This window comes from Pelophylax lessonae, assembly GCF_965119305.1.
Source record: "Pelophylax lessonae genome assembly, chromosome: 9".
NCBI classification, from domain to species: domain Eukaryota; kingdom Metazoa; phylum Chordata; class Amphibia; order Anura; family Ranidae; genus Pelophylax; species Pelophylax lessonae.
The window spans coordinates 273,821,002-273,833,759 of record NC_138776.1 but is presented as its reverse complement, the minus strand read 5'-3'; the positions used below and the strand labels follow the sequence as shown (position 1 = coordinate 273,833,759).

General features: G+C 48.4%; 1 protein-coding gene across 1 annotated transcript; it reads left to right on the top strand.

Moving 5' to 3' along the window:
• Positions 1-5,086: 5,086 nt before the first annotated feature.
• On the top strand, positions 5,087-6,286 carry LOC309564482 (uncharacterized protein; the record flags this gene model as incomplete). Its single annotated transcript, XM_082269109.1, has 1 exon — positions 5,087-6,286. Exon 1 carries the CDS (start codon positions 5,219-5,221, stop codon positions 6,284-6,286), a length of 1,068 nt encoding a protein of 355 aa, XP_082125235.1. The 5' UTR covers positions 5,087-5,218.
• Positions 6,287-12,758: the final 6,472 nt, after the last annotated feature.

The following is a 12,758-nucleotide window of genomic DNA, read 5'->3' as shown; positions in this document are numbered from 1 at the left end:
GGGAGAATCCGACCTCTAGGGGGCCGGCAGTGCGAGGAAGGCCGAGTAATGGAGCGCCGATCTCACCAGACCGGACCAGAGGAATGGAACACAAATCCAGGAAGTGAGACCGCCGGAGAACTACAAGTCCCAGAGTGCCCGGACCTCAACATTATCACTGCTGGGTGGGGGCACAAAATGTCCGGATCATCAGAATCATCGTACTGAGAATCCGAGAATTTCACACAGCGTCCGCCCATCACCGGAGAGGTGAGGAGGATTCTGGGAGGTCACATGACATCACTCTTATCTCTATTAATAATACACAGACCTGACCGGAGAGGTGAGGAGGATTCTGGGAGGTCACATGACATCACTCTTACCTCTATTAATAAAACACAGACCTGACCGGAGAGGTGAGGAGGATTCTGGGAGGTCACATGACATCACTCTTATCTCTATTAATAGAACACAGACCTGACCGGAGAGGTGAGGAGGATTCTGGGAGGTCACATGACATCACTCTTATCTCTATTAATAAAACACAGACCTGACCGGAGAGGTGAGGAGGATTCTGGGAGGTCACATGACATCACTCTTATCTCTATTAATAAAACACAGACCTGACCGGAGAGGTGAGGAGGATTCTGGGAGGTCACATGACATCTCTCTTATCTCTATTAATAATACACAGACCTGACCGGAGAGGTGAGGGGGATTCTGGGAGGTCACATGACATCACTCTTATCTCTATTAATAAAACACAGAGCTGGTGGGGGAGGGGAGGCAGTGTCGTACGGCTGATCTATATATAGTAGGGGGAGGGGTTTGGTTTTCTCTCATTACACAGGAAGGAATGGAGGAGTTTGGAGTCTGATGGTCACCAGAGAAGATCCTGACAGGAGAGGTGAGCGGTGCTGGGAATTCTGGGACATTATCCAGTAACAGACAAGGGATGTGTCTGGATGGTGACTGTATCATTGTGTGTGTCAGGTTCCTATAAGGTGTCAGGATGTCACTGTCTATTTCTCCATGGAGTAGTGTTGCCAACCGCCCGTAGATTTTCAGGCTGCCCGTTTCAGGCAGCGGCGCCCGTAAAAAAGATGTCAGAACATCCGCCACGCAACTGCGCATGCGCCATTCCGAAGCCTGTCGGGCTCAGAAAAAATCGCCTATTTCCGGCTGGGCGGGCGCATGCGCAGTGACTAACTGGCGACGGTTGGCGCCATTTTTAAAAGACAGTGACACTGTCTTGCTGGCGCTGCGGCTAGAGAAGAAGAGGAGACTCATGTGAGAACTGGGGGCAGAGAAGGACAGTGCTGTGGGGGCAGAGAAGGACAGTGCTGTGGGGGCAGAAATGGACACTGTGCTGTGGGGGGCTAAAGGCAGGGGGCAGAGAAGGACAGTGCTGTGGGGGCAGAGAAGGACAGTGCTGTGGGGGCAGAAATGGACACTGTGCTGTGGGGGGCTAAAGGCAGGGGGCAGAGAAGGACAGTGCTGTGGGGGCAGAGAAAGACACTGTGCTATGGGGGGCTGAAGTGGGGGCAGAGAAGGACAGTGCTCTAGAGGGTATATGAAGGTGGGCAGAGGAGGACTCTGCTGTGGGAGGGTGATGTAAAGGGTGGCAGAGGTGGACACTGATGTGGAGGGTGAAGGGGGGTAGATTATGACACTACTGTTGGGGGGGGGGGATGGGGGTGTCTGAAGCCTCTGAATACCTCCTGTACCATGTCCGCATCCTCTGACCACCTCCTGTACCATGTCCGCATCCTCTGACCACCTCCTGTACCATGTCCGCATCCTCTGACCACCTCCTGTACCATGTCCGCATCCTCTGACCACCTCTGGTATCATGTCCGCAGCCTCTGACCACCCTCAGGTAAGTGACAGCGCCGCCATGACAGTCTAACGGGGGGTCACTGATGTAAAGGCTGGGTGAATATAATAATGTAAGGGGGAACTAATATAAAGGTTTCCCCTTCTATAGCAGGGAATCCCTCCCCCCTTACCTTAGTGTAATTAATCTGCGGAAGAGGGTCTCTGGTCACCAGATTCCCCCTCCCCCACATCAGAGTTCCTGATATTCTTTTCTACATCAGAGTCTGCAGGATTCTCCCCTTACAGTGCAAGGGGGAACTCTGTGGACCCTGATGTAAAAGGGAGCTCTGATGTAAAGGGCAATGCTGCAGACCCTGATGTAAGTGGGAACTCTGATGTAAAGGGGAATGCAGTGAACTCTGATATAAGGTGGTTTCTGGTCACCAGAGCACCCACTTACATCAGAGTCCCCCTTAAATCAAGATCTGCAGCATTCCTCTTTACGTCAGTTACACTGTAAGGGGGAATCCTGCAAACTCTGATATATGGGGGAACTCTGTTCTGGCTGGGTTATATTAATCTGACCTTCATGTAAATGGAGAAATATGGTTTATGACTTTTGTTTAACCTAAACACATTGCTAATAGCGCCATCTACATGTTTATAGTTTAATGATTCATATTTGCACGGTTTAGCACGGAAAACGGCTATTTTATCTACATTTTTGCAGTGCCAGTAAAAAATTGGTGCCGTCCGTAAATTTTGGCGTTCTGCAAGTAAATTTCACTCCGGGGGGTTGGCAACACTGAGTGGGAGTATTTAGAAGGACACAAGGATCTCTACAAGGACGTCATGATGGAGAATCAGCCGCCCCTCACATCACCGGGTAAGAGATTAGGTGGTGGTGATGTTGGTACATTGTTGGGTGAATAGTGGGGGATGGAGGACCTCCACACCCTCCCGGATCCGGGTAAGAGGAGATCGGAACACTTTAATGTTTTCAGGCGATTTGTTGTGAGAATTATGAACGCCTCCATAGGCGATCGTCTTCTGGAAGTGCCACTTGGCTGCCTCTCCCTTCATTACTTTCTGGGTTCTTGCTCCATTCTTGATTGAGCACCCAGTGAAGTCAGAAGTGGCTCTAGAAGAGAAGCCAAGCAGCATTTTCATGACACAATGAGCAGTTCAGCCTCCATGCGTCTCTCCTGGTCGCTATGGTGACCTCCTGACAAGCCGCGTTGTATCTTCCATCATTGGTGATCTCACCGTTTATGATGGATCCTTCCAAAAAAGCAGAGCTCCGCGATGGTGAGGCTTCCATAGATATGCAGAGTCTTCACGTCTAATATGGGCCATAATGGTGACCATAGAGCATAGAAGAACATTGGCCATTGGGGTGATCCAGCCATTATGTGAGGTATATGGCCACCTACTGTCACCTACTGCCACCTACACACGGATAGACATTTCCAAACATAAACCCTTGGGAAATACATCCGGGATCTGAAGGATTATATCACCATTTCTCCCTTCATCATTTATAGTGAGGCTTCCACATATATCCCGACCTTAGAGTCTTCACATGTAATATAGGCTATAATGGTGACCATATATCCTAGGAGAACATTCATCATTTTGCCCTCGTTCACAGTAAACACAGCTTTGAAATCATGTGACTTCTTCGCGATTTCAAAGCCACATGTCAGTCCGACTTCGGGGGCGACTTGACAGACATCTGTGCGGGTTAATGTAGGGATGTCTATTGAAGTCGCCCCAGAAGTCACCAAAAGCAGTGTGCAAAGACTGTGTTGCACCGATTGGGACGCTCCTATTGCCGGCAGTAGGCTCTGATTTGACCTGTCAAATCGTGCCGATGTGAACTGGGGCTTATGGTGAGTCTTCCACGCATATTCCAACCTCAGAGTCTTCACATCAAATACGGGGAAATAATGGTGACCATAGAGAAAGGTTGTCTGTCCACGGTGATCTAGCTGTGATGTATTTGGCCACCTACCTACATTGGGTGAACTTTACATTTTTTCTATTTTTGACAGGTAGAGATGAGGGTGAATTGGAACATCGTGTTCGTCTGTCTGCTCCGGTCGAAGTGGAACCCCACTCCTATCAAAATGAAGATCTACCAAGACTCCCTGCTTCCATACCACAAGATGCCGGAGAACCTACCTCTGTTCATATCAAAACCGAGTCTTTTACATACGTAGAGGAAAGTCTGGCTAGTTTGAGACCCGCAGATCCTCCAGATCCTCCAGTTCCCACATATCCTGCAGATCCTCCAGATCCCGTAGATCCTCCAGTTCCCACATATCCTCCAGTTCCCACATATCCTGCAGATCCCGCAGATCCTCCAGTTCCCGCAGATCCTCCAGTTCCCGCAGATCCTCCAGTTCCTGCAGATCCTCCAGATCCCGCAGATCCTCCAGTTCCCACATATCCTCCAGTTCCCACATATCCTGCAGATCCCGCAGATCCTCCAGTTCCCGCAGATCCTCCAGTTCCCGCAGATCCTCCAGTTCCTGCAGATCCTCCAGATCCCGCAGATCCTCCAGTTCCCGCATATCCTCCAGTTCCTGCAGATCCTCCAGTTCCCACATATCCTGCAGATCCTCCAGTTCCCACATATCCTCCAGATCCTGCAGATCTTCCAGTTCCCGCAGATCCTCCAGTTCCCGCAGATCCTCCAGTTCCCGCATATCCTCCAGTTCCCGCATATCCTCCAGTTCCCGCAGATCCTCCAGTTCCCGCAGATCCTCCAGATCCCGCAGATCCTCCAGATCCCGCAGATCCTAAAGTTCACACATATCCTTCAGATCCCGAAGACATGAACACCTGTGGTCACATAGAGGAACCGGGTACCAATGAAGAATATCTCGTCTGTAAAATTAAGGAGGAAGATGTCATATGTGAAGGAGGAATGATCACCCATATTAAGGAGGAACCCCATACCCATGGTGATGTATTTCTCCCATTGGCTCTCCCCACACCCCATATGTGGTCGTCATCCATTCCTATCAAGGACGAACCAAAGGAGGAGCCCCTCTCCTATGGACAGGACATTTCTTCAGACCCCATTGAATATAAATTTGCTGAGGGTAAAGAGGAACCTAACACAGATGAGGAGATAATCGTTTGTGTTATTAAGGACGAGTCTCTGTCTTGGGATCATCAGAGTGATGACTTTATATCCATCCCCCATGACCACACATACGCACTACGGAGTAGTCATGGGCAATCGATCGTAGATGAAGGAAGAACGTTTACTGACTCTCCAGGGAAGCAACTGTTGTCAGGAATCGATGATGATGGACCCCCCTCCAGTATTGATGGAGAGCCAATAGAAGGAAGTCTCAGAGAAGTCCAATCTTTATCAGACCAGGTCTGGTTTTCAGATGTTCCTCCAGCGATGGCCCACAGACTGTCTAGGCTTCTCCTACAATGTGTGGAATACGAGAAAAGGTTTTGCCCTCTATCCGGCACGAGTGTGTGCAGAACGCACCGCACTGATTGGTCCTTTTGGTGTTCGGACTGTCGGTTCTCTGTCAACGTCACTTTAAGGCGTATTAAAGAGCAGCTTGCTCAACAGGCAGCAAACAACCAACCCGATGGGGTCCAACCAACCAAAGAATGGCAACCAGACACAGGGGACCATCCTATTCCTCCATCTCTTCCCAAGAAGCGGCAGGCAAAGACAGGAGGTCATATCTGTGGAGAATGCGGGAAATGTTTTTACCGTAAAAGCTACCTGGACGCCCACCTGAAGGTCCACACCGAGATGAATCCCTTTTCATGTCCCTCATGTGGCCAAAACTTCACCGACAAGGAAAGCTTTGCCGCCCACCAGACCAGTCCCCTGTGCCTGAGACCCTTCACCTGTCCGGAATGTGGAAGGAAGTTTAAGAATTCCCATCGGCTGGAATACCACCGAAGGATTCATGTGGAAGGGAAGCGGTTTCTGTGCGTCACGTGTGGGAAGAACTTTCCTACGCAGTCTTCGCTTGGCGTACACGAGAGGACTCACACCGGATACAAACCCTACGAGTGCAGCGAATGTGGCCAGCGATTCAGCCAAAGCGCCAGCCTGGGGGCCCACCAGAGACTTCACACCGGAGAGAAGCCATTCACGTGTATGGAATGTGGGCGGAGCTTCACTCAGCGCGTCAGTCTGGACTTCCACCAACGCACGCACACCGGGGACAAGCCGTATTCGTGTCCAGAGTGCGGGAAATGTTTCACTCAGCCAAGCTCGCTAACTCAACACCGGAGAAGTCGTCACACCAGTGAAAGGCCGTACTTGTGTCCCGAGTGCGGGGAAAGCTTCGCCCTGCGGGACAGTCTGACAAAACATCTCAGGAGACACGGCGACCAGAAACCATACGCCTGCTCCGAGTGTGGGCGGGCCTTCCGCCAGAGTTCACAGCTTACCTTACATAGGCGGCCCCACCACACCCCTGAGATTCCCCCCCAGTTCTAGTAGTAGAATTTTGTTTATTCTTTTTTTTTTTTTCTTGTATTTTTAAAAAAAAAAAATGTAATTTACTATTTTTTTTTTTCATAAAGAAAAATTGTGAAAAATAATAATAACTTTCCATAAACATAAAGTGAAGAATAAAGAAATGATAAAGAAACGATTCTGGAGATCTGTGAGGATGACTCTGATAAAAGTAAAAGGTCCTTCAGAAAAGACATGACTATGGTGAAGGAGCTCCAGATTCCGCCCCTAGGTTCCCCCCTCCCCCACAATGAACAGACTGCTGGAATAGGTCGGTAAAGTCGACCGGTCCTGGTGCCTCATTACCGTTATCAAAGGTAGGTGCTCCTCTGACCTTCGCTCTGGAGAACATCATCAGTACTGGGTGTGGCTGGTCAGAGCAGTGATCTTCTCACAATGGACCTCCCTAGAGGGGACTCTGTGGGGATCATTGGGGAGCCCAACTCTCACTCTGTCACCAGCCTGCCCAGTAATAATGGGATGTAATTGAAGAGACAAGAACTCACTGCTCAAGGTGGTGTAATTGCCTGATGACTCTACCTTGTCACGATTGTCATATTTGGATGTCCAGTCAATAAATCTGGATTTTGACTCAACCTGGAGTGCTGCCAATTCCTTTTCCTTTATCAATAATAAGATGTGTTGGTGGACCCCAGGACTGGTAGATATCAAGGTAAGTTCTGCCAATAGGGGTGTCCCTGAGGCCCCCGGAGCAAAGGAAAAGGATGAGAACGGGTCCAGGAAGATTTTATTTTTCATGATCTTTTGGGGGACACAAAACTCCCCCTTTCTCAGGGCTTGAATACTTTTCAGTCTGGAGACATCGGGGAATATCTTATTCTCAGCCGACCTTGGAACCATCTTTGTTACTCTCAGCGATCACTCGCTGATGGAGGAGCTTTGAGCCTGAAACGCATTGGAATTGTGACCTGTGATCATGAAAAATAGAATCTTACTGGACCCATTCAGGATTTGTGATGTTCTCATCCTACATCAGAGACCGTCCAGGACAGAGACCTGCCTCGGAAAGTTGGATACCCACCTCCATATCTCCCGATCCTGGGGTCCACCAACACAGATCTCCCCAATACAGGGAGATGCTGGAAGAGGAGTGTGGGAAGGGCCCCCCAATTCATTCTCACAGAATGAGACAAACCCAAGATGAACACCACAGGCCAGACACATGGAAGTATCGGGGTGTCGGGTTGCTCTCCTGACACCGATAGATCAACCCAAGGACAGGTGAGGAGACGGGTGCCGGGGGTTCCAGCAATGGTTGGATCACACAGAGTAGCACCACTGGCCAGACACATGAAAGTATTGGGGTTTTGGGGTGTTTTCCTCCTGACACCGATAGATCAATCCAAGGACAGGCGAGGAGATGGGTGTCGGGGGTTCCAGCAATGGTTGCATCACACAGAGAAGTTCCTGGTGATGACACATCAGGAATGTTGGTTGGAGAGTGGAGTTCCACTTTATATAACAATCTGCCCATCAGTGTTCATTTCCTCAATGAAAATAATATTTTATTCAAATAAAATGATTTTTTTCTTGATGTCGGTCATATATTCCGGTAATCTGTGTGATGGAAGCTCCACCAATAGAGGGTCCGGGTTTCTTCATGATTATTTTAAAGTTGCACTTCTGTTTGTCAAAAAACAATATTTGTGTTTATGAAACTTTATTTATAAAGACGATCTATATCCCAGCGGCTGAATCTGTGTGGTGCGAGTTCAGTCCTTCATCCCAGAAATAGTCGCAACATTGTTACTCCCCGGATGAAAGAACGAGATCGGCAATTGTAGAGAAATGCTCCAATAATGTGATACAACTCAATCCATTCATTTTCACTAAAATACAACTGCGGCCGGGGTTCACACCACTCCAACATGGGAGTCCCAATTTATAAAAAAACACAGACATGGGTCCCCCCCAGAATTATATTAGGCCCTTTGAGCCTGGCATGGATCTCGAAGGGGACCCCACGCAACAATAGAAAAAAAAAACGGAGTAGAGATCCCCCAAGACCGTACTAGACATTTATCCAAGCATACAGCCCGGCAGGGCAGAAAAAGGGGGGGGGGGTAACGAGCGAGCACCCCTCCTCCGCTCATGGACCATACCAGGCCACATGCCCTCAACATGCGAGGGCGGGTGCTCTGGGGCAGGGTGAGCTCTGTGCCCCCAACCCCAAAGCACCTTGTCTCCGTGTTGATGGGGACAAGGGCCTCTTCCCCACAACCCTGGCCTGTGGTTGTTGGGGTCTGCGGGCAGGTGGCTAATCAGAATCTGGAAGCCCCCAAATCCTGCCCCCCAACCAGGATTATGGGGATGAGGCCCTTGTCCCCATCAATTAGTCTTTGTCTGTTACAGTCCTGTGCCCTCGAAAAGATCCAGGAAGTCTTCATGACGTCGCGATGACTACAGTCCAGACCTCAGGTCGCATTCATGGCACCATAGGTCATCAGAAAGATCAAGGTCATAGAGTCACTGTCACTCTCTCTTGCCTCCAGCTCATTCATCAAGGAAAAAGTGCTGGGCAATGGCATGTGGCGCGATACCACTCCCTGATAAAGTAGTCTGCAAAGACTGCCTCAGGGACTATGTTGCAAATCGAGAGCTTGAAAGTTGGCAAGTAGTTGGCCTACTCAAACAAACCATGAAGGACTCCTTTTCGGAATTGGCAGCAATAATCCCCACTCAACCAGTCCAACAAGTATCACGAGTTCAGGATACAACAAATATCTCGACTTCGGAGGAATCTTCAGAGGATTCGGAACCATCCGGTTTCAGTTTTTCTCTTGTACAGCCTTTTATTCATGGGGGTAAAAAATGCCATTGCTTGGGAGGAACCGGCAGAGCTACCGCAGAAGTCCAAAACCTACTTCCCGTTTCTTAACCACTTGCCGACCGCCGCACGACTATTTACTGCGGCATACAGCCCTGCACAGGCAAAGTGACGTAGTACTACGTCGCTCGCCTACGAGCCTCTAGAGGGCGAGCGCGTGCCGCCAGTGGCGCGCTCCCACCCCCGCTCATTCCCTGACATGTCCGCGCGAGTAACCGGCGGTTCCGATGTCCGCCGGCCACTCGAAATCTCCCGCTGGAGAGGGAGAAAGGCAGGCGGCTGATGTAATCACAACCAATTGTCATTCTCCCTGATGTAACTGCAGAGATCATACGGTCCTGCTATGTAGGATCGTATGTCTCTGTGGTTACATCACTAGCCACGCCCCTTTACAGTTAGAATCACGCCCCTAGGGACACACTTAACCCCTTGATCACTAATAAAGTTAACCCCTTCCCTGCCAGTGTCATTTTTATAATAACAGTGCATATGTATAGCACTGATTACTGTAGTAATGTCACTGGTACCCCCAAAAGTGTCAAAAATGTCAGTCAGGGGTCCGATCTGTCCGCCGCAATGTCGCAGTCCCGCAAAAAAAATTGCAGATCGCCACCATTACTCGTTAAAAAAAACAATAAAAATGACAAAAATCTTTCCCGTAGTTAGTAAACGCAATAACTTTTGCGCAAACCAATCAAAATACGTTTATTAGGATTTTTATACCAAAAATATGTAGCAGAAAACAAATTGGCCTAAAATGTTAAAAAATTTTGATTTTTACATTTTTTTGGGGGAATTTCATATAAAAAAATGTGAAAAATATTGTTATTTTTTCAAAATTGTCGCTCTTTTCTTGTTTATAGCGCAAAAAGTAGAAATCGCAGAGGTGATGAAATACCACCAAAAGAAAGCTCTGTTTGTGGGAAAAAAAGGACGACAATTTTATTTGAGTACAGCGTCGCACGACCGCGCAATTGTCCGTTAAAGTCACGCAGTGCCGAATTGCAAAATAGGCCCTGGTCAGGAAGGGGGTAAAGTCTTCCGGGGCTTAAGTGGTTAAGAGAAAGCAGATTGTCTTCCGTTTGATGGGGGAGATTAGAGATATTATAGAGGACCAATGGAGCAACACGGACAAAAAATTTGCCCTGGGACAATTGAGCAAGTTGTAGCAGAAACCAATACACAGTCTTTGAGTTCAATGCCGGTGGTAGACCCGGCAGTAGTTCGATTATTGAAGAAGGTAACCTTGCCTATGGAGGATTCAACCTCATTTAAAGACCCCCTAGATAGGCAAATTGACCTGGACCTTAAGAGGAGTTACCTAGCCGCAGGAGCAGCCTATACGCCTGCTATTGCACTAACCTCCGTCTCTAAGGTCCTGGACAGAAAATGTCAACAAGATGTTCCCGGGGACGACATAATTAAGGCTCTGGAGGAGCTCAAATTGGCGGCAGATTTTGTAGGAGAGACGGCCATAGACACAATTCATTGCTCGGCTCGTTCAATGTTTCATTCAGTCATGATGAAACGGGCCTTGTGGTTAAAACCTTGGACGGCCGGTCTGGCATCGAAGCAAAACTGGTGCAAGATTCCGTATTTTTTTTTTTTTTAAGGTTCTTTTTATTGTTTTTTTTCGAAAAAAATAAAAATATATTAGAAAAGGTACAGAAACCCCCGGCTCATAAAGACAATGACAACAACAAAAAAAGTGTACTATAACATATCAAAAAATAAAGTAGACTTAAAACAGCCCAAAAAACGTGCTGCTATAAATAGAGAGGATATAAAAGGGCTCAAGTATAATAAGCGGTTTGGGTATTGGGGAACGAGACCCCTGTTATCAATAACCACAACAGTTGTTAATGTTCACTGTGCCATTCTCTGTGAACGCACGGGGGGGGGGGGGTTTGATTAATTTGGCAGGTTGTGCAGCAATTTTACCAGCAAAACTGGGTCACCTACTTTTCTAGGGTTTACTAGTCGTGGGGTCATAATGTTCGGTCACAGTGGTGCGGGACTCCAACCAGATGTCCCACACCTTTTTGGAATTTTTTCAGGCATTCAGACAACCCCTGCTCATAGAGGTTTCCACGTAGAAAGGGATGACCGAGTTTACCAATGATCTCCACATACTCAGAGGAGTTGCAGAAGGAGAGTAATGCTCCTTCGAGTGTAAAACAGGAGTAGACTGATTAATGTGCGAACAGCTCTAGACTGGGCCAGAGCATCCACCAGACCCAAAATACAGACATCCCCCATTGGAGGTATAGGGTCAGTAGTTAAACTGGTGATAAAACTGAGAACACTCCCTGCAGGAGAGATCAAGACCAGATCATGTGTAAATAATTGGCCGAATCGGCTTGACAAGGCCAACAGCACGACGGGCACTCTGGGTACATTTTTTGCAGTCTATATGCTGTAAAATGGAACTTGTGAAGGATTTTAAACTGGATCAGACGATCTCTAGAGGATACGAGGTGAGAGAACAGTGATTTCCCACACATCCTCCCAGTCCTCCGCATCGAGCCCCAGCAGCTCTGCCACCCAAAAATAATGAAGGCCCTCCAACCCATGATGCACAGACAGCTGTAAGGCCTTATAGATTGACGAAAGTACTTTTTTCAGGGAGTCGTCCCTAAGGAGCACCTCCATATCAGACTGGAACAAAAGCAAAGGAGATGTCCCAGATTTTGAAGTGAAAGCACGCCGGAGCTGGAGGAATCGAAAAAAAAGTAGGAGTTAGGTAATTCGAATTTCCGTTTAAGTTGGTCGAACGTCTGTAATGCGCCACCCTCAAGAACATGGGATAAATAGTGAATACCACAACTAGTCCACAGAGCAGGGTCCAGAATGGAGTGAAATTCCGGTAAAGAGGGATTCATCCATAGAGGAGTGTTTGGAGAGTAACGTCCCCAATTATTTTTAGCGTAGGGAATAGATGATGCCCATACTTTGATTACCGTCCTCATGGAGTGCAAGATTCTATTTGATGGCAAATCCTTGTTTGGGGAAAAGCTGGACAGAGCTATCTCCTGGGTAACTGGGGGCAAATCTGGCTTGCTTCTTCAGGATAGGAAACTACGGAGGTCAAGAGTCTATTTATCGGGATTCAGACACTCAAACTCCAGAGACTTCAGGCAATCACGGCAATTCAGGGACAACAAGAGATCATGGAAGAGCACTCAGGCATCCTTCTTAGAGGCCAGAAGAAACCAGACCCTCGCCACCCCTCAAGAGGGGTGTGACGGAACAGGACACCCTGACTGGGTATCTCCGCCAAGAAGACTGCTTCCTTAGAAATCTGGAACACGGGATCCGTGAATCTGGCTATAGTTACCCCAAGAACTAGACAGTACAAGTTTTGGAGTCCCGTCACAAGGGGACTAAGTTGTTTTGATGCCAGAAGAGCCGAGACACTCCCGGTAGGAGCACAGCTAAGACGTTTTTTCCCGATCTGGGCCATCAAATGCCAGGACCCATGGGTTCTGTCCACAATCCAGTACAGTCACTTTTGGACTTTGGGCAGAAACCCCAGTCTCCCCGCAGAGAGCGCTGGCCCTAAACCAGTTTATAACATCACTTCAACTCCACAAGCAGCGCTAGCTG